General features: G+C 42.7%; 1 protein-coding gene, 1 long non-coding RNA gene and 1 pseudogene across 3 annotated transcripts in view; 2 read left to right on the plus strand and 1 right to left on the minus strand.

Annotated features, from left to right (window-relative positions):
* Positions 1-5,491: 5,491 nt before the first annotated feature.
* Positions 5,492-6,754, plus strand: LOC102414902 (annotated as a pseudogene).
* A 1,501-nt stretch (positions 6,755-8,255) lies between these two features.
* LOC123331429 overlaps positions 8,256-24,696 on the minus strand; it is a 63,964-nt gene continuing 47,523 nt past the window's right edge. The window contains exon 3 of the long non-coding RNA XR_006548068.2: positions 8,256-8,426. This is a non-coding gene — a long non-coding RNA (uncharacterized LOC123331429). The remainder of the gene's footprint in view (positions 8,427-24,696) is intronic.
* On the plus strand, positions 15,594-23,334 carry IFIT2 (interferon induced protein with tetratricopeptide repeats 2). 2 transcript variants are annotated; one of them, XM_006058455.4, is made up of 2 exons: positions 15,594-15,797; positions 20,882-23,334. In XM_006058455.4, the coding sequence occupies exons 1-2, from the start codon at positions 15,793-15,795 to the stop codon at positions 22,266-22,268; spliced, it is 1,392 nt and encodes a 463-aa protein (XP_006058517.2). In that variant the 5' UTR covers positions 15,594-15,792; the 3' UTR covers positions 22,269-23,334. The 2 variants fall into 2 exon arrangements, with proteins under 2 accessions (XP_006058517.2, XP_025129751.2); XM_025273966.3 differs by lacking the exon at positions 15,594-15,797 and adding an exon at positions 16,672-16,690.

The raw sequence follows: 24,696 nt of genomic DNA on the forward strand, positions 1-24,696 counted from the left end.
CTGGTCCCATCACTTCATGGGAAATAGATGGGGACAGTGGAAACAGTGTCAGACTTTATTTTTGGGGCTCCAAAATCACTACAGATGGTGACTGCAGCCATGAAATTAAAAGACACTTACTCCTTGGAAGGAAAGTCATGACCAACCTAGATAGCATATTCAAAAGCAGAGACATTATTTTGCCAACAAAGGTCCATCTAGTCAAGGCTATGGTTTTTCCAGTAGTCATGTATGGATGTGAGAGTTGGACTGTGAAGAAAGCTGAGCACCAAAGAATTGATGCTTTTGAACTGTGGTGTTGGAAAAGACTCTTGAGAGTCCCTTGGACTGCAAGGAGATCCAACCAGTCCATTCTAAAGGAGATCAGTCCTGGGTGTTCTTGCAAGGACTGATGCTGAAGCTGAAACTCCATAATACTTCGGCCACCTGACTCATTGGAAAAGACTCTGATGCTGGGAGGGATTGAGGGCAGGAGGAGAAGGGGACGACAGAGGATGAGATGGCTGGATGGCATCACCGACTTGATGGACATGAGTTTGAGTGAACTCCGGGAGTTGGTGATAGACAGGGAGGCCTGGCATGCTGCGATTCCTGGGGTCGCAAAGAGTCGGCCAGGACTGAGTGACTGAACTGAACTGAACTGAGCCACTGAACTGAATAAGGAAGTGGGTTGGATTTAGAGATAAGAAGAGGTGATATAATACCCTGGGGCTACTAACAAACTAAGCCCCAGAGGGTCAAGAAAAAAGAAGTTATAGCAGCGTAAAGAAATAGAAGAAAACAATAGAATGGAGAAGACTAGAGATTTCTTCAAGAAAATTAAAGATGCCAAGAGAACATTTCATACAAAAATGGCTCAATAGAGGACAGAAATGGTTTGGACCTAACAAAAGCAGAAGATATTAAGAGGTGGCAAGAATACACAGAAGAACTGTACAAAAAAGACCTTTACAACTCAGATAATCATGAAGGTGTGATCACTCACCTAGAGCCAGACATCCTGGAATGTGATGTCAAGTGGACCTTAAGAAGCATCACTACAAACAAAGCTAGTAGAGGTGATGGAATTCCAGTTGAGCTATATCAAATCCTAAAAGATGATGCTGTGAAAGTGCTGCACTCAATATGCCAGCAAATTTGGAAAACTCAGCAGTGGCCACAGGACTGGAAAAGGTCAGTTTTCATTCCATTCCCAAGGAAAGGCAATGCCAAAGAATGCTCAAACTACCGCACAATTGCACTCATCTCACACGCTAGTAAAGTAATGCTTAAAATTCTACAAGCCAGGCTTCAGCAATACATGAACTGTGAACTTCCTGATGTTCAAGCTGGTTTTAGAAAAGGCAGAGGAACCAGAGATCAGATTGCCAACATCTGCTGGATCATGGAAAAAGCAAGAGAGTTCCAGAAAAACATCTATTTCTGCTTTATTGACTAAGCCAAAGCCTTTGACTGTGTGGATCACAATAAACTGTTGGAAATTCTTAAAGAGATGGGAATACTAGACCACCTGACCTGCCTCTTGAGAAACCTATATGCAGGTCAGGAAGCAACAGTTAGGACTGGACATGGAACAACAGACTGGTTCCAAATAGGAAAAGGGGTACGTCAAGGCTGTATATTGTCACCCTGCTGATTTAACTTATGTGCAGAGTACATCATGAGAAACGCTGGGCTGGATGAAGCACAAGCTGGAATCAAGATTGCCAGAAGAAATATCAATAACCTCAGATATGCAGATGACACCACCCTTATGGCAGAAAGTGAAAAAGCACTAAAGAGCCTCTTGATGAAAGTGAAAGAGGAGAGTGAAAAAGTTGGCTTAAAGCTTGACATTCAGAAAACTAAGATCATGGCATCCAATCCCATCACTTCATGGCAAATAGATGGAGAAACAGTGGAAACAGTGGCAGCCTTTATTTTGGGGGGCTCCAAAATCATTACAGATGGTGACTGCAGTCATGAAATTAAAAGACACTTACTCCTTGGGAGAAAAGTTATGACCAACCTAGATAGCATACTAAAAAGCATAGACATTACTTTACCAACAAAGGTCCATCTAGTCAAGGCTATTGTTTTTCCAGTAGTCATGTATGGATGTGAGAGTTGGACTATGAAGAAAGCTGAGTGCTAAAGAATTGATGCTTTTGAACTGTGGTGGTGGAGAAGATTCTCGAGAGTTCCTTGGGCTGTAAGGAGATCCAACCAGTCCATTATAAAGGAGATCAGTCCTGGGTGTTCTTTTGAAGGAATGATGCTAAAGCTGAAACTCCAGTACTTTGGCCACCTCATGTGAAGAGCTGACTCTTTGAAAAGACCCTCATGCTGGGAAAGATTGAAGTTGGGAGGAGAAGGGGATGACAGAGGATGAAATGGTTGGATGGTATCACTGACTTAATGGGCATCAGTTTGAGTAAACTCTGGGAGTTGGTGATGGACAGAGAGGCCTGGCATGCTGCAGTCCATGGGTTTGCAAAGAGTCGGACACAACTGAGTGACTGAACTGAACTGAAAAAGGGAATTGTAAACAAACCAACTGATGGCATCTGTGGGCTTCAGGAGAGGAAAGTTCTGCAGTGCGGAAGCCCCAGAAGTAAATACTCAGGGATACCATTCCCTCTCTCTGAGATCTGGTTATGTCTCCCTTTGGCCAAACCCCTTGGGAAGCCAGAGACCATAGAGCTCCTTGTCTGATGGTGACAGTCAGGTGGAGAAGGATGCAGAGTGGAGCTGTAGGGGCAAGTAGAAACTATCATGTCCCAATTCCGTGGACTCATAAGACCTACATTACTTAGTTTTCAGAAATGCATGCTCAAAAGCAAAAACTTAAAGGTGGAGGATAAAAACACAGAGAAGTAAATAAAGATGAAAAATATCTTCATCAAATACTTTCATCAAAGTATTTCACCAAAAGTATATTTTAGTGTCAAGTGAAAGTCACTCACTCATGTCCGACCCTTTGTGACCCTATGTCCATGGAATTCTCCAGGCCAGAATACTGGAGTGGGTAAGCCGTTCTCTTCTCCAGGGGATCTTCCCAACCCAGAGATTGAACTCAGGCCTCCAGCACTGCAGGCAGATTATCAGCTGAGCCACCAGGGAACATTTTGGTGTAGACCTTCCCTTAGAAGCAGACTTAGAGAATCACCCTCATGTATCACTACCAAATCTTCTGCCTGTGTAAATCTGTGCCTTCAGGCTGCCTTCCCTTCCATAATTTGGATGAATTATTCCTAGTATTTTTTTTTTTAAGTCAAGCATCATAATTTTGTTCTAGTACACGTCCCATTTTACCTACTTAAAACTCCTCTTCAGCAATTATCAGCTCTTTGGTATCCCAGTTTTCCATCTCTCTGATCAGCACATATACATTCATTAAGTGAAGTGAAAGTGAAGTCAGTCAGTCATGTCGGACTCTTTGCAACCCCATGGACTGTAGCCTACCAGGCTCCTCTGTTCATGGGATTTTCCAGGCAATAGTACTGGAGTGGATTGCCATTTCCTTCTCCAGGGGATCTTCCCAACCCAGGGCTTGAACCTGGGTCTCCCGCATTGTAGACAGACGCTTTACTGTCTGAGCCACCAGGGAAGTCCATTACATTCATATCACCCAATTCAAAAGCAATATCGCCTCAGTCCTCTCCAGTTTTACCCACCCAAGTTTCTGCTTTTACAGTGAAATTTAGAATTTTCTCCTTACTTCTTGTTTTCTTGTTTACTCATTCCAAACAAGCATTTGCTTCATCACTGTTGATTCACACACAAAGTTACCAGTGACCAACATGTTGCCACTTTTCTGTCCTTGTTGTGGTTCTTTCTCAAGAACTAATTCTACAACTTCCTCTTTGGAACTCCTGTTTTTAAACTGGTTCTTACAGCAGCATCACCTTCTGGTTTTCTTCCCTCCTCATTGGCCACTCCTTACCTCTTCTGCAGTTTTTCATCCTCTATCCAACTTCTCTGACTGTCACTGTGTACCAAGTCTTCATCTGGGCCAGCCCTCTCCTCTACCTCTAGTCTTTCTATAGGTAATGGCTTGCAGACCCAAGGCTTTCAGAACTACCTACATGCTCAGGAATTCCAGATTTATCACTCCAGCCTGGACCTTTGAAGTCCTGACTCAAATATCTAGCTATTGCCTTATTAGTTCCACTTGGATATCTACTAGGCATCTCAATTTGATGATCTCAAAACAGAACTCTTAAATCTACTCCCAAAGTCTACTATTCTCCCATAAATCTGCTATTCCTGTTGTCTTCATCTCAAAGTTATCAGGGTCTATCAAGTTGCCCAGGTCAAAAACTCACTATAATCCCAATTTCTCTTTTTACCTTATACCATATACCATCAGTTTAGTTCAGCTCAGTCACTCAGTCATGTCAGGGTGACAATATACAGCCTTGACATACTCCTTTTCCTATTTGGAACCAGTCTGTTGTTCCATGTCCAGTTCTAACTGTTGCTTCCTGACCTGCATACGGATTTCTTAAGAGGCAGGTCAGCTGGTCTGGTATTCCCATCTCTTTCAGAATTTCCAACAGTTTATTGTGATCCACACAGTCAAAGGCTTTGGCATAGTCAATAAAGCAGAAATAGATGTTTTTCTGGAACTCTCTTGCTTTTTCCATGATCCAGCAGATGTTGGCAATCTGATCTCTGGTTCCTCTGCCTTTTCTAAAACCAGCTTGAACATCTGAAAGTTCATAGTTCACGTATTGTTGAAGCCTGGCTTGGAGAATTTTGAGCGTTATTTACTAGCGTGTGACATGAGTGCAATTGTGCAGTAGTTTGAGCATACTTTGGCATTGCCTTTCTTTGGGATTGGAATGGAAACTGACCTTTTCCAGTCCTGTGGCCACTGCTGAGTTTTCCAAATTTGCTGGCATATTGAGTGCAGCACTTTCACAGCATCATCTTTCAGGATTTGAAAGAGCTCCACTGGAATTCCATCACCTCCACTAGCTTTGATCATAGTGATGCTTCCTAAGGGCCACTTGACTTCACATTCCAGGATGTCTGGCTCTAGGTGAGTGATCAAATAATCCTGATTATCTGGTATTACCCTATAACATAGGGAACTATATTCAGTATCTTGCAATAACCTATTAATAAAAAATAATATGACATACATACATATATATGTAACTGAATCACTTTGCTGTATACCTGGAACTAACACAATATTAATTAACCCCAAAAAATGTGGGCTTTCAAGCTAGACTGCCTAGATTCAAATTCTACCTCTACCAGTTAATAAACTATATGACCTTGAACAAGTTATTTAATGCCCCATCTGCAGATAGTAGCTCCTTCCCTACAGAGTTGTGAGGATTACATGAATTAATACAGGTGAAGTCCCTAGGCCAGTACCTGGCATATAATTAGTGGTCAATAGGTGTTAACTCTTATTTTCATTATCTATCTTCTTTCTCAAAGTTCTATTATATTTTACATTCAGTAGAACACATGATATCCTGCATTTGTCTTAGTCATGGACTTTGACCATTTCCTCACACCAGTTAATGCACTTCTGCATGTGTAATAAATATTCTTGAAACGCCACCTGCCTTGGTGTGAAGAAGGTACACTGTGAAACTTTAGGAGGTGAAAGAATTCAAAATCAGTGTAAAATAAATTAGATTTGAGTATAACATTAAAAATCCAGGCTCTTTAATCCAGGCTCTGCTGCGCTGCAACAATAGCCAGGAACAGCATGGTGTGGCGGCTTCTTGCCTCGAGCAGCTGAGGAACAAGGCTTGTGACATTCTGGCCATTGATAAGTCCCTGGCACCAGTCACCCTGCCTGGCAGACGATGTCACTATAGCAGATGACAATGATTACTTCCTGTGTCTTCCTACCAATACTAAGTTTGTGGCTTGGCTGGGAATGAGAAGTGGACACACAATTCAGATGGAGGTACAGCTTGGATTACCCAAGAATCCTTCAACAGAGGTGAAACAGACAGCAGGGCAGGGTTGAAGTGGAAGAACGTGGCCAGGCAGCTGAAGGAAGACCTATCCAGCATCATCCTGCCGTCTGAGGAGGAGCTCCAGATGCTCATTAATGTTCTGTGTTTGGAGCTGGCTCAGGAACTCGGCCAAAGTCATGTGGCCGTCCAGGGGCTCCAGTAGGTGCTTGACCAGAAAGAGGAAGCCCGTCAGTCCAGGCAACTCCTGGGACTTTACCTCTGGGCTTTGGAGAAGGAAGGTAGCATCTTATTGAAGCAGCAAGAGTCCAGAGCTGACCTCAGGGACAAGAGGGACACTGTTGACACGACTGTTAGAGAGCTCCTCCAAAGTTACACCTGCGAGCCAGATCCTCTTGGTGCTAAAGGAGAAACCTGCCCCAGAGCTGAGTTTGTCTAGTGAGGATGTGGAGGTGGGCGAGCACCAGGGACCCTGACCTTTGCAGGGAGACACTTGTACCGGGTTTTTTTCACCTCTGCAAACCCTGAATCATAGCTGCCAATTTGCCTATTATTACATGCAAAACTTCCCTTGTAGCTGAGTTGGTCAAGAATCTGCCTACAATGCAGGATATCCGGGTTCAATTCCTGGGTTAAAAAGATCCCCTGGAGAAGGAAATGGCAATCCACTCCAATATTCTTGCCTGGAGAATCCCATGAACTGTAGTCTGTCAGGCTTCTCTGTCCATGGGGTCGCAAGAGCTGGACATGACTTAGCAACTAAGCCACCACCGTAACATTAAAAATAAAGATCATTATTTGGGCACAGAGTGAATTTGTGAGCTATTCCTCTTTACTGATAAATATGCTTGTCTCCCTTGGATGGTCACTTGACAAAGCAAATTCTTTTCTCTCCCCCTTTGCTTCCCCTCTTCCTGACTCTGTCGATATGAGTTTGTCTTCCTTTCTCTCTCTTTCTCTCTCTTGTCCCCAGACTGATATGCATGCATTTAGAAAGACTAATGGAAAGAATTCAATCAAATTTAGGAATGAATCAAATCTTGGTGAATAAAATGGTCTCTCGCACATGGATTGATCTGGGAAGGACTGCTGAGCTAATTTTTAGCCACTGTTGTCTGGAATGAATGCCAGCTCCCTAATTAGTACAAGAATTTATCCTTCTCCCACGTCTTGTCTGTCGGTAATATCTTTTTTTTTTAATTTTTTTTATTTTTAAACTTTACATAATTGTATTAGTTTTGCCAAATATCAAAATGAATCTGCCACAGGTATACATGTGTTCCCCACCCTGAACCCCCCTCCCTCCTCCCTCCCCACACCATCCCTCTGGGTCGTCCCAGTGCACCAGCCCCAAGCATCCAGTATCGTGCATCGAACCTGGACTGGCAACTCGTTTCATACATGATATTTTACATGTTTCAATGCCATTCTCCCAAATCTTCCCACCCTCTCCCTCTCCCACAGAGTCCATAAGACTGTTCTATACATCAGTGTCTCTTTTGCTGTCTCGTACACAGGGTTATTGTTACCATCTTTCTAAATTCCATATATATGCGTTAGTATACTGTATTGGTGTTTTTCTTTCTGGCTTACTTCACTCTGTATAATAGGTTCCAGTTTCATCCACCTCATTAGAACTGATTCAAATGTATTCTTTTTAATGGCTGAGTAGTACTGCATTGTGTATATGTACCACAGCTTTCTTATCCATTCATCTGCTGATGGACATCTAGGTTGCTTCCATGTCCTGGCTATTATAAACAGTGCTGCGATGAACATTGGGGTACAAGTGTCTCTTTCCCTTCTGGTTTCCTCAGTGTGTATGCCCAGCAGTGGGATTGCTGGATCATAAGGTGGTTCTATTTCCAGTTTTTTAAGGAATCTCCACACTGTTCTCCATAGTGGCTGTACTAGTTTGCATTCCCACCAACAGTGTAAGAGGGTTCCCTTTTCTCCACACCCTCTCCAGCATTTATTGCTTGTAGACTTTTGGATCGCAGCCATTCTGACTGGTGTGAAATGGTACCTCATAGTGGTTTTGATTTGCATTTCTCTGATAATGAGTGATGTTGAGCATCTTTTCATGTGTTTGTTAGCCATCTGTATGTCTTCTTTGGAGAAATGTCTATTTAGTTCTTTGGCCCATTTTTTGATTGGGTCATTTATTTTTCTGGAGTTGAGCTGTAGGAGTTGCTTGTATATTTTTGAGATTAGTTGTTTGTCAGTTGCTTCATTTGCTATTATTTTCTCCCATTCTGAAGGCTGTCTTTTCACCTTGCTAATAGTTTCCTTTGATGTGCAGAAGCTTTTAAGGTTAATTAGGTCCCATTTGTTTATTTTTGCTTTTATTTCCAATATTCTGGGAGGTGGGTCATAGAGGATCCTGCTGTGATGTATGTCAGAGAGTGTTTTGCCTATGTTCTCCTCTAGGAGTTTTATAGTTTCTGGTCTTGTCGGTAACATCTTAACACTGTCTCCTCCAAGACAAGTTGAAACAGCCTGCAAAAGAAACCACAAGGTTCATGGTTCATCTTACTACTGTGTGAAGGTAGATGAAAGACTATAAATCTTCTAAGAAGTGGCCCAATGCCTACGCCTTAAACCTGTTACTTTGTACATCTGCTTACTCACATTCCTAGATGTTCACTTTCCTTAGCTACTGTGAAATCAACACACATTCCGTAGAAAATATCTTTCTACAACTGAAATGCCATTTTACCTGGAATGTACGTGGTGAAGAAAGCTCCTTAGATGATTTAGAAGACAGAGGATATAATCAGGTAGAGTTTCTAAACACAGAATTCAAAGCAATCACATACAATCTGTTTGCCTATATTAAACACTGCAGAGGCCAATACCAGGTGGCTCTGGAATACTTAGAACAAGCAGAGGAGTTTATCATGCACAGACAGGATCACCAAGGCAAAATTGGACATCTGGTCACCTGGGGAAGCTATGCCTGGGTCTGCTATCACCTGGGCAGGCTTCTAGAAGCACACACTTACATCTGTGCACACGTGCATGGTAAGTCACTTCAGTCGTGTCTGACTCTTTGTGACCCTATGGACTGTAGCACACCAGGCTCCTCTGTCCAAGGGATTCTCCAGGCAAGAATACTGGAGACACTTACATCCACAGGGTGGGAAATCTTTGCAAGAAGTGTACAAATTCCTATAGAATTGAATGCCCTGAGATTGACTGTGAAGAGGGAAGGACACTTCTAAAATGGGGAGAAAAGTACTATGAACAGGCTATGCAGTGTTTTGAGAGGCTCTGGAAAAGAAACCCACCAGCCCAGAATTCTCCCTGGGACTGCCCACACACTCTACTGTCTGCATGACAAAGCACCAACAGAGAATACCATTCATCTTCTGAGGCAGGCCACCAAGTCAGAGCCAGATAACGGGCACATTAACATTCTCCTGGCTCTGACTCTTCAACCGATCAAGAAAGAAGCAGAAGGAGACAAGCTAGTAGATGAAAACACCAAGTCCAACAGATGTACTCTGCGGTGCAGCCAAATATTACTGAAATAAAGGTACTCTGGACACAGTTATAGAATCATTGATACCTAAAAAGGCTTTAGAATCAGTGCCAAACAACATTGACTAACATCCCGAGGTTGGATGCTGTCTACAGAGCAAAAATCAGATGAATACAGAAACCAAATAAATGTTCAACGAATAAGGATGGAGAACTACAGGAAATTATGAAAGGCGCTGTTCAGTTGAATATTAACCCCCCTGTACCTGTTCAGACCTTGCCTGCCTCTACACATCAGATCGGTATGGTGAGGCAGAGTATTGCTTCTAGAAAGAATCCAGTAAGGATCTCTCTCCAGTGGAGAGACAAGTGCTCAGCTGCACTATGACCACTCTCAGAGGCCAGCAGATGTGCAAAGACCACACCACCTGCCATTACCCAGAGGGCTACACCACTACAGCAAGTTAAAACTGAGAAGGAAAAACCGATCCTAGACCTAAGAAGAATTGCCAGACTCTGAAAATGTCTCAGACATTGTGGTTGGCGAGTCTCCAGATTCCTTCCTGAAGTGACTAGGAAAGGCCACCCAAGAGCTGATGGCCGTTGGCCCATCCAGCCTCCAACCCTGGCAGATTTGTCCCCTCCTCGTCTCTGGCTGAGAAGGGCAGTAAGGAAATGGTAGAGGGTGCAGGTGGGCCCACGACTCAGAAAAGCAGGAAGCCCTAGAGAGGCCATAAGCAGGCCTCTGGGCTTCAGAGAGAGAGTGGGGAGAGGAAGAGAGGCCTGGTGTGGTGGTCACGAAGGGGAGGTTAATGGGGGAGAGAGAGAATCTGAAACCTCACAGGAGTGTGGCTGAAAGGTGGGGCATTTCATTTTGCTGTTGCTTTTTCCTGCTTCTGAAAATTCTCTCATCCAAATCTGGAAATTCAGAATCACATTTCCTCTGCTATATAGATATTTGGGGGGCTTCTCTGGTGGCTCAGAAGATAGAAAATCTGCCTGCAATGTGGGAGACCCAGGTTCAATCCCTGGGTCTTGAAGATCCCATGGAGAAGGGAATAGCAACCCATCCCAGCACTCTTTCCTGGAGAATTCCATGAACAGAGGAGCCTGGCTGGCTATAGTTCATAGGGGTACAAAGAGTTGGACATGACTGAGCAAGTAACACTTTCACTTTCACAGATATTTTGAACAAATGCTGCTTTGAGGGAAAGGACTTGCTTTGGGACTATATGATCCTGGCTTATTCTCAGTTTGCGTCGTCCAGATTTCCCAGCTCTCACTCACCCAGTGACTTGCACACGGCCTGACACACAGCATACACTCAACATTCGCTGAGTGAATTAGTGACTAGAACGTCACTCCAGGGTGGTCCTCTTTCCTCACTCCTTAAACTCCAAAATAAATTCCATGTACGTCAAAGTTTTAAATGTTTAAAAAGTAGAAATCATAAAATTACTACCGAAGTGTTGAGATGTTTGTAGTCATGGGGTCTAGAAGGTATAAGTATGAAAAAACACAAAAGGGCATAAAATATTAATACATATACATTAAAAACATATTTTATAGAAGAGATACCTTCAGAAAGTCAAAAGATAAATGACAAAAATACTATCTCAACACATTACTAGGTAAAGGACTAATTTCCTTAATGCTGAAATAGTTTCTGTTAATCAATAAGGGAAAAAGAAACTCCGTGGGAAAATGGACAAAGGTCAGGAACAGACAGGAAATGAGGAAAGCTTGTAAACATGTAAAATGACATCAGTGTCACTTTTGTTAAGAGCAAAGTACACCAACACTACAAGGGAGACTGGCTCAGGTCAACAAAGAAAATGCCCTTCCTAAGTGTATACTAAAAAGGACTTCGATACAGGCTGTATCATGCACTGCCATTGAGATTAGAAATTGTATAGCTGGAGGGAACTTGTTGATGGTTATTAAGTGTTTGTGAATCTTTCCCCAGCAATTTCACTCACTAATTTACTCTGTATTTGCATATGTGTGCAAAGATGTGTACATGGATGTTCATGAAGCTTTGTTTATAATAACAAAGGACTGAAAACAACTCAAAGATCCATCATTAGGGGCCTTGCTGCTTTTGCTGTTGCTAAATCGCTTCAGTCGTGTCCGACTCTGTGCGGCCCCATAGACGGCAGCCCACCAGGCTCCCCCGTCCCTGGGATTCTCCAGGCAAGAACACTGGAGTGGGTTGCCATTTCCTTCTCCAATGCATGAAAGTGAAAAGGGAAAGTGAAGTCGCTCAGTCGTGTCTGACTCTTAGCGACCCCATGGACCGCAGCCCACCAGGCTCCTCCGTCCTTGGGATTTTCCAGGCAAGAGTACTGGAGTGGGGTGCCATTGCCTTCTCCGATTAGGGGCCTTATTTATTCAATAGTAACATTTCATAGCATGAAACAGCATGTCCATGTTTTTAAGAAAAGAGTTCTAAATGTAATAATACAGAACATTATAGCTAAGATACATTTAAAAAATAAGAAAGTGAAAGTGCAGAAAAGTGTGTACAGAATGCTAACGTTATTTCCCAATATTAGGTTTGTCCATCCCATGTGTTCTTCGGTTTTGAAGGGTTCACCTCTCTGTCACCAGATGTGTGAAAGTTTAATCTTGCAATCAGATTGTAAACTCTAGAAAGGCAGGAACCAGGCTTTTTACTTCATAGTGATACTTACCTTCCCTGACTTTGAAGGGCAATCTTAGCTGGTATTGCTTGGGCCTCGCATGAATCTTGGGGTCTCTGCCTACAGCGTTGTAGTAAGCATAAAAGGAGTCTAAAAGCAGGTGCACAGATGGGCTGGAATCTGTGAAGTACCCTTGAAGCTTTGTGCAGACTGGGGGAGGCAGCTGAGGAGAGAGGTGGAACTGCTCCTACCACTAATTTCAAAAACTTTCTTCAAGCATTCATATCCACGCAGAGAACACTCAATCCACCCATTTCCTCTGACTACTCTCGCTGTCTCTTGTATCTTTAAGTGGTCTCTTTCATCTCTCTTTTACCTACCAATGCTTCCATGAGATTATATATTTTTCAAATTCTCTTATGCTCAGAACCAAACATTGACAAATATCTGAGGCATTCTTTGAGAGTATTAATATTTTGGATAAATGTTCTCCTTAGAATGCTATCAACAAAAGTTTTATGTGAGTATAGGAGCCTCTGGGACCAACAAAGTGAAAACAGAACCCCTAGGTCAGGCAGGAGAGGTGATAATAACAGAGAAAATGAATGAACTCCCAGAGGTTGGAGTCAGGGATATGGAGAACAATGGCAGAATTGTTCCCATCAGAGAGCAGAATCAGGATCTAACTAAGAAACTTCCACCACTGCCAGGATAGAGGATCTTCAGAATGCCTACCCATCAGAATGTCATCATTGCCACAGACTTCCGCCTTCTGATGTTTCTCCATGTTCCCTTTTTTTCAACTGAGAGTACTTATTACAGTTATCATGCCCCACCGTTACATGTGGTACACATGAGTTATCTAATCTTATCTAGTCTTTTAGGTTTTGTAATCATCAGACTGAAAGGAGTCACGCCCAGATCATTGGCAACAGATCCCTGATCATGAGCTGGGTGCAATGACTGCCCTGATTCCCAAGGGCTGACTCCCTTGGAAAGGTTCGAGTATGTTTGGAAAGAAGGATACATCGTGGGTATTTAGGACCAGAGCAAGGTACTCATGGCCCACCCAAATTAGTGCTCCCACTTGCACAGTATGAAGTTGTCATTGGTAAAAGCAGTCCCCAGTTTGAAACTACATTTTCCAGGCTTCCCTTACATCTAATTGGTCCCCGAATTGCTGGTCCATGAATTCCACCTGAGAATTTCTGATTCATTTGGTCTGGACTGGAGCCTGAGAATTCGCATTTCTAGCAGGGCCCCAGGTGATGCTGATACGGCTGGTGGTTCAGACTAAGGCGTTACACCACTTTGTAGCTGATGCAGCCCCTGAAGGTGGCTTTCCTCATTCTTGGGAACAGCAAATCAGGACTCTCCCTTAGTCTATACTGAGACAGGGGCAGCCCTAGGCTTATATTTTAGGACACAGAACCATAAATATTGGTAATGAGCTGAGTAACCAGAACTCTCACTGTCTCACTTTTTTCAAAACAGAAATACTGCTAGAGGTGAACTGATTTTCCTCACAGTTTCTGTTTTGCAATCACTCAGTGAGTTCTCGAATTAACCCAGCTGCCAGCTCAGCTGATGCATTCCTATCGTGAAAGCATTATACACAGGCACTGGCCACACAGATTTCTAAAGAATAAACCAGCACCTCTACACACTTTGAAACACAGTGAACATGTTCTTTCTCTGTGCCCCTCCCCAACCAGGACCTTTATTAACAAGACTTACACATTTCTATCCTATAGTTTTCTTGAATGCAAATTCCAAAAACCAAAACAAAAGCCACGGTGTTCTAGTTCCCTGATCAGCATTTCTTGTACATCTGACCTGCATTTCTATAAATACATCACAGAACTTGTACATAGAACTAGAACTTGTAACTCTTGAGTGAGACCTACAAGTAAGGGTTACCAGCTTAGCTGTAATCCTAATGAAATGGTAGGGAATTTCCAAGAAGCATAGGTTCTGCTTTTACCTTGCCCTAGGCAGAAAAATCCACCGTAAATAATGCTTTCCCCAAAACTGAATAACCTGCCTCAGCAACCTCGGTTTTACTGGGAATGTTCCACCTGTTCTCTGTGTAATTTCCTGACCTCAAAGACAGTTGGCGTGATTACCTTTTCCCTCTTGGGTCTACGTACATTGTAATTCCTTTATGATCAGGGATATGCATAAGGATAAAGCACATTCCCTCTGTTATAAGAAACCACTCTGGCTGCAAATTGTAGTGTGCAGATGCTAAATTGTAAGATGACCCACAGGGATTCAAACTGCGGAGCTCAGGAGAGCCAAGAATGTGTAGAGATGCTAAGAATTGTTGTTCTTTGGTTAAGATTCATTCCATGATGGATCGTGGAATGTCAAACCGAGGCTCTGGAAAAGGTAAACATTAGAAGTTTCCTTGCTGATCTCTTTGGTTAATGATTTTAGTTATTAATTATAATAAACACTGACACTTATTATGTTCCAGGCATTATTCTAATGTATGAAGCCATTCGATCCTCACAACAAACACCACAAGATAGTGGCAGTGTCTTCATTTCACAGGAGAAGAAACTAAAACACAGAGACATTCAGTAATTTCCACATATAAATGGAGCCTGGTTTCCAATGCAAACAGAATGACATCAGAGCCCACAGTTCCAATCACATATTCATTCATTCAGCTACTACTTTGTGAATGCCTGCCATGTGCCAGGAGGCATGACTTCAGGAACTGGAGATTCAATACTGAGTAAAATAGAAGAAACCCCCCCTGCCCTGTGGAAGTTACATAACTGTTCATCACAGGGCCAGCAGGACTTCCCAAGTGGCGCTAGCGGTAAAGAACCCTCCTGCCAATGCAGGAGACATAAGAGATGTGGGTTTGGTCCCTGGGTCGGGAAGGTCCCCTGGAGGAGGGCATGGCAACCCACTCCAGTATTCTTGCCTGAAGAATCCCCATAGACAGAGGAGCCTGGTGGGCTACAGTCCATAGGGTTGGAAAGAGTCGGCTGAAATGACTTAGCACACATTCAGCATGCACAGGGGCCAGCAGGTCATCTTGCTGTTAATAGTGGACAGAGTGAAGATGGGTTAACATTCCAATAATGAGGCAGCTGCTAAGTCACTTCAGTCCTGTCTGACTCTGTGCAACCCCCATAGACGGCAGCCCACCAGGCTCCCCCGTCCCTGGGATTCTCCAGGCAAGAACACTGGAGTGGGTTGCCATTTCCTTCTCCAATGATGAAAGTGAAAAGTGAAAGCGAAGCCACTCAGTCGTGTCCAACTCGCAGTGACCCCAGGGACTGCAGCACCAGGCTCCTCCATCCATGGGATTTTCCAGGCAAGAGTACTGGAGTGGGGTGCCATTGCCTTCTCCAATAATGAGGCAGAGTACTTGGTAAATGTATCCTTCCCGGAGCTGGCAGCTTCCGTTGATGGCAGCTGATGTTACAACATCAAAACAATTCACAAAGAACTTCTGACTAACTGTAGGGGGAGGGGGAGGAAGGCACCCTATCAGTTTGGCTCTCACTTAGCACCCAAGATTCATTTCCTCTTAGAGTCTTGTCAATTTCAGTTTCCAGTTTCATTTTCTCTTTCCTAAAGTCTATTTTGGCAAAGGAATCTGGTGATGCATTCATATATAGGTCTCTTAACATTCCACTGAAGCAGAGGAGGAAGATTTCTGAAGAGCGCAGAAGCCCGAACTGCAGTCTTTCAGAACAGCTGAGAAGTGCACGGCAATCATGAGGTAAAAGACTCTCTCTTCTCTGATTGTGGTGAAAATGCCTAATCCTTCTTGTTGTGGAAGCTGAATTGTCAATAGCCATGCTCCTAAAAGGCAAATTTCTAGGTTGTTTTGCTTTAGTATTTGATTATAGCCTTACGACTCATCTATCTTCTGTAGGTCTTTAGGGTGTTGGCTTGTTTACTCCTAAGTTATTTCTGACTCACACTGTCAAGTTTCCTGTAGGGATCTCTCACCGGGAAGCTGAGAATTGAGGCTGGAGAACAGGGAGGCAGGAAGGGAGGGGCAGAAGGAGAGAGATTAAAGCAGGCAGGTGCTTCACTTAAAGATCCATCTAGAGAAATTGCTCCTGTAGACTGCCCTGTGTTTCTTATCCAAAGGAATAAGTGAGGGGCTTTTAATAAGATTGTTTTTTAATGATCTAAATGTTTTTCATTTTTTAAAATACAACTTTGTTTCATAAAAATGAATATTTTTAATGATAAAAGGTACACTTCACAAAGAAGATAGATAGTCATAAACCATTAGATACCTAACAACAAAGAAACAAAGATACGTGAAGCAAAAATCAGAAGAAATATAAGGGAAAAGAAAACATATATATAACCACAGTGAGACATGTCTCTTTTTAGCAGATACTGTTAAAAATGTACTCAGAGTAGCAACCTCACTTCATGCTAAGGTGGAACATTTTTAATGTATTCATGCATCTCAGATTTGCATTAAGGCTGGCAAAACAACAAATATTTTCACCCCAAAATGCTACTGACTGGCTAGCATCCTCCTACCTGACATAAGAATTGGAGATAAACTGCTTGGAGAAAACAGTCCCCACCTCTAAAATCTTCTCATATTTCAGAAACATCAGATTTCCCTGGGGAGGAAGAGTTCACACAGTGAGTAGGAAGAAAGCTTTCTATTCTATTTTCTCCAGTTCAAGGGTCAAGAAGTCAGACTGGATAGCTAAGCCTCAGTCCTAGGAGCTCCAGAATCTAGGGATACCAGCCCTGGTACTTACTTCCTAGAGGAAACATATTTTTTCTGCTAGTTTGCACCTCTGCCTGATAGGAAGAAAATAATAGTTTGAGATACTTCCAGATGTCAGTTTCTATAGTAATTCAGAATTTTTAGAAACTTTCTTCCTGTTTCTTAGAATTTTAGCATGTCCTTCTCTTAGAATCTTTCCCATAATAATACTGACCCATCAGTTCATCTTCTCATTTCCTTTGATTCTTTAGCTACAGGGATTGTTATTGGGCATTGCTCCTGTGCTCTAAGAGAATGTGTAAGGCTCAAATTTGAGCCTGTGTAAGATTCACAGAAAGCTTGTTAAAGACTGATACTTGAGCTCAAATACTAACCTCCCCAAACCCCAAGACTCTGATTTGGTAGGTCTGGCTTGGGATCCAAGCCTGTGCATTTCTAATAGGCTCCCCCACCCCCAACCCCACCCTGGTGGTGCTGGTACTGCTCCAAGACAACGTGGGGGCAGCACAGGCTCTGAGCCTGGCAGACAGTGGGACTGTGGCGCTCATCCAGACAGGAAGCAAGGGGAGAAATTGTTTGCTGTGTAAATACTTGGAATTTCTAGGGGCATCAGGGGCACAAATCTCACAAGTCTGAGTTCAGGATGCAAGGATCTGGGACCAGGTTCTGATTTACCAGTAGAAATAAAAACTCAAAACCACACAATAAAATTGGATGCCTTTTGAATGACTACTCAAAAGAATTTAACATACATGTATATATTAAATGTATTTATCTTGTAAGTGTCGAGTTGACTATATGTATTGTATGTGAGAGATAATCTCAACTGTATTCACTCTCTCTGCTCCTGTACACAATGAGAAAGGAGCTAAAGAACCCATGTGCTAAGTAAGAGAATCTTCCCATAACCTCACTAAGAAGGAAGAGACCAGATTGGACATAAACTTTGCAAGGAGAGGCTGGTGTCATTACGAGGTCAGATAGCAAGTGAGGCTCTCTCCTGGCTCACATTCCCTGTGTTACATCAAAAGCCTCAGACAACCCTGATCTTCACTACGATCTTCCTGATCCCTGGTTCAAGAAGATCCCCTGGAGGAGGGCATGGCAACCTACTCCAGTGTTCTTGCCTGGAGAACCCCGTGGACAGAAGGCTTTGAAAAGACAAGAGTTTTTCCCTAAGCAGTAACTCCTACCCATTTTCCCTCCTAGTTTTTGTTTATTCTGCTTGGGTAATTATAGCTCCATTTGTTACAAGTAACAGAAATGAGCAGGAACTGATTTAAAGTTCCTAGAATGGCCCAGAGAACCCATGCACAGGATCTAATGACCCCAGGAGGACTAGAATAGGACACTGGTGAGCTTGGGGGACCCAGTCACTGAGTCTTCTCCATGTGTATCTGGGGCATTCTCTCTACAGCAGGTTGAACGGAACATGTCCACCACCAAACCCCAGCATGCACAGAGCTCTTCTTAATGTATGGAGACTCACTGACTCCCTCTCAGTTCCATTTCCAGCTTCCACTTGAATCTGGGTACCTGGCCCTGGTCTAATCAAACTGAGGGGAGGCATAAAAAGTGAAAGAGAGTAGGAAAAAATGAAGGAATATAATCTTCCATTTAGACGATTATTTCAAAAGTGATCCTTGCCACATAACAAGACTTCCCAGATTTCTATTGGTTGTCTATGTCAGAATTCATAATATATAGAATATCAGCTTCTGATATGAGAACTGATTAATGTATATCATGAAAAAAATTTTAAGTGAGAATAAACAACATTTCAGGGACCCTAATACATAGACAACATTGAAAACAATTTTAGGTAATGAATGATTTTTAACCTACTCTTTTCCAAATTTACTCAAGATAGGGGCTTTATTTGATTGCTGTTTCTGTTGGTTGGTTTTTGCTTATTTATTTACTTGTTTGTTTATTTAGTGGAGTAACACAAAGGAATAAAAGTTGAGTTGCAGAAGACTTCTGCAACTCCAGAAGAGTTGCAAAGGCACCCTCAAGGAGAAAGAACATTTCCCATAATGAAACATGTTAGCTGCCCATGAACTCCTGTAGCCCCCTGCTTGCTCTTTTACGAAAGTATGTGTTTGTGCATGGTTGCTTCAGGAGTGCCTGACTCTTTGCGACCCTATGGACTATAACCCACCAGGCTCCTCTGTACATGATGGGATTCTCCAAGCAAGAATATCGGAGTGAGTTCCCATGCTCTTATTCAGGGGATCTTCCTGACCCAGGGATCGAACCTGTGTCTCTTATGTCTCCTGCACTGAATCTACTGGGTCTTGATTGCTTTCCACTCAAAACAGTCCACTTGCCAAAATGGCACATTTTGGGAAGACTTGGTCTAAACTCCTTCAAAAGCAAACCATAGGAGGGTCAAAGTTAAATTTCAAAGGAAAATTAAAACAAGTACAAAATTATTAATAGATCAAATCAGTGAAACATTTTAAGAAAAGGAATTGCCAAAGAAGTAACACATTGAATGGCTCTTTGTTTCTGTATTTCCTTCTTACCTAGCATTTACTTTGAAATTTCAACTGTATAGTTTTATACTTTTTTATTGTTTTAATAAGGACATCCTTATCGTGCTTCTGAACTTCAACTCTATTTTCTCTTCGATGTTTTAAATTCTTTAGTTCTCCCTACTTTGTCTTTTTTTATTTTTATTACTTCATGTTTCCTGTCTAATTATGTGAGCTTGTTGTAAATCCTTAACTGATTTTCTCTGTCTAGCCAAACTTTTGGAGCTTTTATCAGATTGGTTTTGTTTGGTTCTTTTATTATTTTGACAGTCTATATTCTCTTTTTTTCTGAAGTTTTCTATGTTGACTATTACTTCTTTAAAACTATATAAAATCAAACCTGAAATCAGTTACCAAGGATTTGGCTGCTCCTGTAGAGACCCTCGGGCTTCCCAGATGTCACTAGTGGTAAAGAAAGAACCTGCCTGCCAATGCAAGAGATGTAAGAGATGCAGGTTCAATCCCTGGGTCGGGAAGATCCCCTGGAGGAGGGCATGGCAACCGACTCTGGTTTCTTCCCTGGAGAATCCCATGGACAGAGAAGTCTGGTGAGCTACAGTCCATAGGGTAACAAAGAGTAAAAGTGACTTAGCATGCACACATGCATGTAGAGACCCTCGCAGAAAGCCAAGAGCCAGCATTCCTAATAAAAATTCCCTTATTCAGGAAAGACTAGCCTCAGGCTCAGATTCCTGCCCACTGCCCTCTCCCTAATTCTTTTTTTTTTTTTAATATTTATTCATTTTACTGTTGACTGTGTTGGTAGGGCTCTTCGTGCAGCACACAGGCTTCTCTCTACTTGTGACCTGAGGGCTCTGTGTTGCCCCAGGGCACATGGGCTCTTAGTTCCCTGACCAGGGATCAAGCCTGTGTCCCCTGCATTGGAAGGCAGATTCTTTTTTTTTTTTTTTTTAATTTAAATTTATTTATTTTAATTGGAGGCTAATTACTTTACAATATTGTATTGGTTTTGCCATACATCAACATAAATGAATCCGCCACGGGTGTACACGTGTTCCCCATCCTGAATCCCCCTCCCACCTCCCTCCCCATACCATGGGTCATCCCAGTGCACCAGCCCCAAGCATCCTGTATCCTGCATTGAACCTGGATAGGCGATTCGCTTCTTATATGATATTATGCATGTTTCAATGTGGAAGGCAGGTTCTTAACCACTGGACCCCCGGGGAAGTCCCTTCCTAATTTTTCTGCTGCCTGTGATCACCCCATTTCTGCTTCCTTGTGTATTTAACACATATACCAAGACGGGAAAAAAAAAAAAAAGGAAAGGATATTCTTTTTTTTTTTTTTCTTTTTTGGCTGCACTATGCACAACATGGGATTAGTTCCCTGACCAGGGATCAGGCTGCAGATGCCCCCTGAAGTAGAAGTGTGGAGGCTTACCACTGGACCATCAGTGAAGTCCAAGGAAAGGATATTCTTCTTTTTTATTGGCGTTAACACTGTTAAGGAGAAGGAGAATCCTATCTGTCATGCTCCCCTTTTCTCATGGGTGAATCTGTGCTATGTCTTAAAATGTTCATTTCTGTTTTTCCTTCACAGTGAGACCACAAAGAACTCCTTGGAGCATAGTCTACAGCAGCTCAAGAGCCATTTCACCTGGAACTTGGTAGAGGGAGAACATTCTTTGGATGATTTTGAAGACAGAGTGTGTAACCAGACTGAGTTTCAGAACAGCGAATTCAAAGCCACGATGTGCAACATACAGGCTTACATAAAACACTGCAGAGGCCAGCATGAGGCAGCCCTGGAATGCTTGCGGCAAGCCGAAGAGTTCATCCAGCGAGAGCACGCTGACCAGGCGGAGGTCAGAAGCCTGGTCACCTGGGGAAACCACGCCTGGGTCTACTATCATCTGGGAAGGTTCGCAGACGCTCAGCTTTATGTAGACAAAGTGAAACGAGTCTGCCAGAAGTTTTCCAGCCCCTACAGAATTGAGAGTCCTGAGCTGGACTGTGAGGAAGGGTGGACACGGTTAAAGTGTGGAAGAAACCAAAATGAAAGGGCCAAGGTGTGTTTTGAGAAGGCTCTGGAGAAGAACCCCAAGAACCCAGAGTTCGCCTCTGGACTGGCCATCGCGAGCTACCGGCTGGATAACCAGCCACCATCTCAGAACCCCATTAACCCTTTGAGGCAAGCCATTCGGCTGAATCCTGACAACCAGTATGTCAAAGTCCTCCTGGCCCTGAAACTTCAAAAGATGAATAAAAAAGATGAAGGAGAGAGATTAGTTGAAGAAGCTCTGGAAAAAGCCCCATTGGCCACAGATGTGATTCGAGGGGCAGCAAAGCTGTATCGAAGAAAAGGTGACTTGGACCAAGCTATAGAACTCCTGAGAAAGGCTCTAAAATGCATGCCCAACAACATCTACCTGCATTGCCATATTGGGTGCTGCTATAGGGCCAAAGTCCTGGAAGTAGAGAAAATGGGCAGGGAGAGAGAGGAATTACAGAAACTAGTAAGACATGCTATAGATCATTTAAAGAGAGCTGATGAGAGTAATGGAAATTTCTTCCGTATCGGCTCCTATCTCGCCTGCCTCCATGCACAAGTCGGTCAGTATGAAGAAGCAGAGTATTACTTTCAAAAAGAATTCAGCAAAGAACTTCCTCCTGTAGCCAAACAAGTGCTCCACCTGCGATATGGCAACTTTCAGCTGTACCAGAGGAAGTGTGAAGACAAGGCCATCCACCATTTCATAGAGGGTGTGAAAATAAACCAGGGATCAAAGGAGGGAGAAAAAATGAAAAACAAACTGCAAAGATTAGCCAATATCAAGCTCTCGAAAAACAGAGCGGATCCTAAGGCTTTGCATCTCTTGGCATTTCTTCAGGAACTGAATGAAGACAGGCAGCCAGCAGAGGAAAACCCTGAGAGGTGTTTGGACTCTGGAAACCTCATCCCTTTAGCATCTTTAGCTGAGGAATGAGGAAGTGGAATGTGGTACCCACAGGGCTACTGCTAGAGAGATCTGAAATCCCTCCACCAAGTTGGTATTCAAAATATTTAAGAATTGGCACAGGCGTGGACTTAGACCCTGGCCACACAGTACTTGATCAAGGTTAGGGAGGAACTCTGCTGGGCCAGTGTTAACATCTGAATTGGGTTCTGGGAGGGGGACTGGACTAGGGGCAGGTCCGGGGGCTCAGTAAAGGGGCTATTTCCCAACTGACCTCTTGGGAACATTGGCATTCCCTCTGTGGGGTGATGTCATGGCTATGTTTCTATAAAGTAGTCAGATGTCTCACACCTATAACACTGTGGTCGCTTTCAGCAATGTTTTTCTGTCTTTGGAGTCATTTTAGATCCTGTACAGATTGGTCCTGTGATACATTTCAGGGCAGGCTTCCCTCAAATATGCCAAAATGGAATATTGATTATTTTGAAGTTATTACTTGAGAAAACTCTGACCCTTCTCTCAGAGCAGGAAATAAATCTCCCATGAGAAAGGTACCTTCACTGTGCCAGGAGGCAGAGAGACATCCTGGCGGTAGGGAATTGAGGGCTGGGAAGGCTACATAAATCAGCTCTGCTTAGACTCTCCACTAATTAGTACCCAAGCCCAAGTTTCTTTGCCTTGCCAGTTTCTCATGAATTTATTATTTCTTTGTCTAAAAGGTATAAAAGCTGCCAGCTTTGGTCACTTCTTAGGCTGTATACTAGGAGACCTCCATATGTATGAAATTAACTTAGATTTTCTCCTGTTAATTTGTCTTGCATCGATTTAATTATTAGATCAGCCAGAAGAACCCTGAAGGGTAAGCAGAAATTTCCCCTTCCCAACACCCTGCACAGACACTAGAGTGCTGTGTCCATCCAAAGGCTGGGGGATGGAAGCCTAGGGAGGCCTGGGGGGTCCTCTCTCCCTTCTTTCTGCCTTCTGCCTCGCCTCCCCAGACAAGTCTTAATCTAGGACTGTTTATACGAACTCTATACAACACGAGTTCAAGCGTCCCATTAACTGAAGGGAGGAAAGAGTTGTTTGTTTGTTTGTTTGTTTTTTAAAAAGAGAGAGCAAAGAACAGGTCAAATCTGGAAGGAATATAGCTAGAAGAAGTGGGGTCAGGTGACCACAGTACGAGTGTTTCAGGAAGCAGGCAGGGAGGTTTCACCTCTTCTCTGTCCTCCCTGTAACCACAGCACAGCAAATGAGGGTAAAAAGGTAGATTCTGTACAATATGCTAGAAACCAAAATAATGCTTTTCTTTAAAATATCTTGAATTGGTTTATAGTGCTCTTCAGGTCTACTATATGCTTCTACTTCTCTGTATATTGAATCTTTTAATTTTTGAGAATTTGATATTGACACTCCAACTAAAAAATCTTATCTGCTTGAAAAATAATTGTAATATATAGTGGAACTATATGTAATCTTGTTCTATATTTTCCAAGTCTCCTATAGATGTGTTATAATCTTTCATAATTAAAAAAATAAAAAAGAGAAAAAATTCTGACTCTTAAATTTGCCCATGGAGGTTTGAATAAAAAGAAAGGGGGAAAAAAATGTGTATGGAAAGATGTCTTACCAGTAGGGGGAGGGAAAGAGTAGGCAAAAGGGAAGGAGAGAAGAATGCTGCTTTGTCATTGTAGATTATAATCATATGGAGAAAATTTCTTTGCAACACAAAGACTTGCTTTAATGAACTCAGCTGCTTTGATGAGCCCAGATTCAAAACGATAGGGGAGCAGCAGGACAGGGGGTTATTTGGTGATTGAGGACCTAGTGCACGTTTCTGGGACATGTCATCAATAATGGAGGTTCCCCCATTAGAAAGGTTGTGTATTAGGTGATATAAAACTCCATTTAATCCTGAAAGTCTTCAGGGAAACCATGAAAGTCATGGTATGCCTGGGGCAATTGGGATTTTCTGGGTAAATACTGAATGACCAGGGACAGACATCAAGGTTGGTGTGAACCAAAACAGGTGACCCAGCAAGAGACCATCAATCACCCTCTGGGTTACAAAATGATTGCCTGTTGGAATTAAATTTATATGGTAGTTACCAAGGCCTGGGATGTGGGGGAATAGGCGAGATGTAGTTTAAAGGTATAAACTTACAACAAGTAGATAAATAAGTCTTGGAGATTTTATGCACTGTATACTGAATATCTTTTGTATTAAAAATAGTGTAGTGTGCACTTGAGATCATCAGTATACAAAGCGTGGATGCCTGAAAAATCATGAATTAATAAATAACTTAGATGTGATCAAACATAAAGGTGTGTTCTGGTTTTTCTGAAATTTTGCTGTACCTTAAATCTTCCAGACTCAGCTACTGAGAAATGCAATGTTACACTGGGCATGAACTGGTTCCAACTAACACAGACTGGTCTAACATTGAGGGGATAACAGGCA

The sequence above is a fragment of the Bubalus bubalis genome, chromosome 23 (genome assembly GCF_019923935.1).
Source record: "Bubalus bubalis isolate 160015118507 breed Murrah chromosome 23, NDDB_SH_1, whole genome shotgun sequence".
NCBI lineage: Eukaryota > Metazoa > Chordata > Mammalia > Artiodactyla > Bovidae > Bubalus > Bubalus bubalis.